The sequence below is a fragment of the Malurus melanocephalus genome, unplaced genomic scaffold (genome assembly GCF_030028575.1).
Source record: "Malurus melanocephalus ecotype Western Australia unplaced genomic scaffold, MMel_1.1 scaffold_1578, whole genome shotgun sequence".
Lineage (NCBI taxonomy): Eukaryota > Metazoa > Chordata > Aves > Passeriformes > Maluridae > Malurus > Malurus melanocephalus.
In genome coordinates, this window is record NW_026624810.1 from 1 (window position 1) to 4330 (window position 4330).

General features: G+C 62.8%; 1 protein-coding gene across 1 annotated transcript; it reads left to right on the top strand.

Moving 5' to 3' along the window:
• Window positions 1-4: 4 nt before the first annotated feature.
• FIBP (FGF1 intracellular binding protein) lies at window positions 5-3962 on the top strand (the record flags this gene model as incomplete). Its single annotated transcript, XM_057388106.1, has 9 exons — window positions 5-327; window positions 565-691; window positions 1008-1108; window positions 1391-1524; window positions 1908-2016; window positions 2454-2517; window positions 2891-2977; window positions 3094-3191; window positions 3357-3962. Coding segments are annotated over 9 exons (1113 nt in total), but the record flags the coding sequence as incomplete, so codon positions are not given.
• Window positions 3963-4330: the final 368 nt, after the last annotated feature.

Below are 4330 nucleotides of genomic sequence, written 5' to 3' on the forward strand. Positions count from 1 at the left end.
GGCCACACCCGGGCCACACCCCGGCCACACCCCGGCCACACCCTGGCCACACCCTGGCCACACCCAGGCCACACCCCGGCACAGCCGCTGTCCCCGCGCTCCCTCAGCGCTGTCCCCGCTGTCCCCAGTGGCCGAGGCGGTGGCACGGCGCCTGCGGGGCGGGGTCCTGGAGCGCGAGGGCACCTCGGTGGCCGTGCTGCAGAGCGACACCCGCGACCACTACAGAACCTTCCAGATGCTGGAGAGGCTCCTGCACGCGCCGCCGCGGCTGCTGCAGCAGCTCCTGTTCCAGATCCCCCCGGAGCGGCAGGCCCTGCTCGTGCAGCGGTACTGGGGGCACTGGTGGGGAACTGGGAGCACTGGGAAGGGAATGGGAGCACTGGGGGAGGAGCTGCGGGTGGGCTGGCACAGTTCGAGAATTTGGGGCTTGCTGTGGGGTTTTTGGGTCCCCCCTGGTTTGGCCCCCCCCCCCCGCGCAGTTTCTTGGGTTTCCCTCTTGTTTCAGTTTCCCCCCCAATTTGGGTTTTTTCCCCCAATTTCCTCACAATTTTGGGGCTTCCCCAGGTACTACGCCTTCGATGAGGTCCTGGCCCGGGAGCTCCTGGGCAAGAAACTCTCCAAGGGCACCAAGAAGGAGCTGGACGAGGTCAGCGCCCGCACCGGGGTCGGGATCCGCAGCTGCCGCCGCCAGGTGGGATCCCAGAAATGGGGCGCCCTGAAAACGGGGGGAGGAAATCCCAAAAATGGGAGGGAAGGGAAATGGGGGAGAAAAACCAAAAACAAAGGGAAAATGCCAAAAATGGGAGCAAGGGAAATAGGGGATAAATCCCAAAATGGGGAGGGAAAATCCCAAGAATGAGGGGCCTTTGCTGGTGAGGGGGACGTGGCCTGTCCCTACTGGGGAGCCTGGGGGCCCTTCAAAGGGGTTTTGAGGTTCGGGGAGGGGTTCTGATGTTCGGGGGGTCCTGAGGGGCTTTGGGGGCACTGATCCCCTCCTACTCCCCCAGTTTGACAACTTCAAGAGGGTCTTCAAGGCCGTGGAGGAGCTGCGGGGTCCCCTGGCCGAGAACATCCAGCAGCTCTTCCTGCTGCCCCCGCCCCTCGCCCGGTGGGTCTGGGGGGGTTCGCAGGGGCTTTGGGGGATCCAGAGGGTGCTGGGGGTGGGGGTTGGGTCCTGGGGGGTGCTGGGATCGCCCAGAGTGCTGCTTGGGGGTCCAGGTGGGGTCCGAAGGGGCTTTCAGGGTGCAGCAAATGCCCCCGTTGCCGGGCAGGTTTTGGGGTGCCAGGGGGGGTCAGGGAGGGTTTTGGGGGTGCTGGGGGGGCCTCGGGGGGTTCTGTCGGTTCTGGGGGCACTGGGGCCCCCCTGATCCCCCCGTTCCGCCCCCATCAGGGACTACGCCGCCATCGTGTTCTTCGCCAACAGCCGCTTCGAGACGGGCAAGCGGCGCCTGCAGTTCCTGAGCTTCGGGGACTTCGCCGCCTGCGCCCAGAGCATGATGGGCCACTGGAGCCAGGGCGCCCTGGGTGAGCCCGGCCACCCCAAAGCCACCCAGGGGACGGGACACTGGGGTCACTTCCTGCCATAGGGGACACGCAGGTGACACCCCCTGAGGAGGAGGGACACAGGGAGCCCTGGGTGCGGGTTCGCCTTGGGGACATCGGAGACACTCAGGAGTCTCTCCAGTAACATCGAGGACCCTGTGGCCGTGTCTCTCTCAGTGTCCTCATGACCTTGGGGACCCCAGTGGTGTCCCTTGTTGGGGACACTGGTGACCCCTGATGTCTCCGTGAGCCCAAGGTGTCCCCAACAGCCCCAGTCTCCCTGTGACTACGAGACCCCCCCAGTGTCCCCCATGGCCCCCCGGGTCCCCCTGTGACCCCAGCGTCCCCCCTGTCCCCTGTGCCAGCACCTGAGGCGGCCGAGCCGGACGGGGACCTGCCCAAGTCCTTCCTGCAGGACCTGAAGGAGCTGAAGGTGCTGGTGACCGACAAGGACCTGCTGGACCAGCACAAGAGGTGACAGGGACACCCTGGCATTGGGGACACCTCTGAGCAGCTGTCCCTTGAGATGGGGACACACCCAAAATGGACCCCCCAAACCCCCTGGGGCACCCCAAAATTGGGCTCATGGCAAGCAGAGCACCACAAAAGCAATAGGGCTCCCGAGAACCCAGACCCCAAGATGCCCCCAAAACCAAGGGGGTCCCCCAAACGTCCGGGTCTTGCCAAATTCCTGGGACCTCCCCAAACTTCTCCCCAAACCCGTGGCTCCTCCCAGGCTTCTGTGCCGCCTTCCAAAATGCCCCAGACCCCCCAAAAACCCCAGTTCGCCCCCGATTTTGGGGTCCTCCAAACTCAGGRCCCCTCTTGGGGTGCGGGCGAGGGGCTGCCTTGGTCCTCGGTGGTGTTCTGGTTTTGGGGGGGACCCCCACAAACCTCTCTGTCCCCCCCAGCCTGGTGTGCTCGGCCCTGCGGGGGAAGATCTCGGTCTACAACGAGCTGGAGGCCAATTTCAAGGTGAACGCCCCAAAAAACGGGGGTCCTGATGGGAGAGGGATCTCCCAAATCCCTGGGGTCTGTTTGGAGGGGGAGGGCTCTCTCCCAAAATCGTGGGACACCCCCCAGCCCCCTTTCGAGGGGGGAGATTGAGTGAGTTGGGGGGGATCCCCAGCACTGGGGTCCCTCCTGGGGAGGGTGGGGATGGGGGAGGGTTCCCAAACTCCTGAGTCCCCCAAGGTCCAGGGTGCTCGAGGGCTTCCCAGCTTGGGGTTCCCCAAAATCCTGGGGCCCCCATGGGAGGGATCCAGGGGTAGGTCCCGGGTTTTTGGGATTCCCGTGGGAGGGTCCCAGGGTTGGGGGGGTCCCCAATACCTCCACTAACCCCCCCCAGGCGCTATCCCGGGCACTGGTGAACGTGGGGGGGAAGCTGACCCACGCTCGCGACGTTCGGGATTTCTTCGTGGACCTGGTGGAGAAGGTGAGGAGGGACCCCAAACAYGGGAAACTGAAAAATCCCTGGGATCCCTGAAATGGGACCCCTTAAACTGGGACATTCTATCCCCAAAATCTGGGTGTGTTTTGGGATCCCTGCAGGTCATTGAGCCCTGTCGCTCTGACAAGTGGAGCCTGGGGGAYCTGCGGCTCTTCCTGACCCATTACACGGCAGCACCCCGGAACCTGTCGGGCTTCAGGTGAGACCCCAAAACCGGCAACACTCCGAGTCCCCAGATCTTCTCCTGGCAGCCTTTTGGGGCACCCTAAAATTGGGGTGGGGGGAGCTTTGAAACACCAAAAAGGTGTTGGGTAGCTTCCCCTGAAGTTTGGGAGCTCCCCAAAATTTCCACCCCATCTTGCAGGCACCAGGCTCTGTGGGAGCGCTACATGGCCGCCATCACCGCCTGCCTGCTGCGCATGTACCACGACTGAACCCCAAAACTGGGCACCCCAGAAAATAGGGCAGCCCTGAAAATGGTGGACTCCGAACTGGGCACCCCGAGGATGTGACACCCCTGGGAAATCAAAGGATCTGGGAGCTGTGGTGCCCCCTTGAAATGGGGAGGGATGCCCTGAATATGGGGCATCCTCAAAATATGAGACCCCTCCCAAAAGGGAGGGGGGGTCCCAAAAGCCCAACAGCCCATGGATGGAGGATCAACATCCCAAAATTCAGATATTTGGAGTCCAAGGGATCCCCCAGAAATGGGGACCACATGCACCAGGAAACCCCAAACCCAGAGGATCCAGGAGTGGCAACATCTCCAAAAATGGGACATTTGGAATGGGGGAGACCCCAAAAAAGGGGTAACCCCCAAAACCAGGAACCCCCAACCTAACCACTTGGAGAGTCTCCAAAATCAGGGATGTCTGGCAGCCAGGAACCTCAAAAAGGGGGAAAAAACCCTGGGGGTGTCCCTACCATGTGACCCCAAAACAGGGGGGTCTAATAAATAGATGCGAATGGAGCTGAGTTTTGGATGTTTGTGGGGAAGGGGTTGGGGGATCCTGTAATTTTGGGGGAGGGGCTGGGTAATGGGGGGAGGAGCAGAATTAGGGGACCCCAAAACTCAGGGAGAGGTTGGAGGTGGTCCCAAGGCTCTTAAAGAGGACGGGGGGGTCCCCTAAAGCTCCAAGGCAGGGTTGTGGGGGTCCCCAAAATGTGACAAGAAGGAGGAGGAGGTCGAGAAGCCCCCGGTGCTCGAGGGGGGCGGGGAAATGAGGGGGAGGGGTGGGGAACGGGCCCTCCCGTGCTCCGGGGCCGATTTTGGGTGGGGAGGAGCTTTTGAGCTCGCGGGGCGGAGCCAGAGCCGCGAAGGGTGAGTGAGGCCACGGG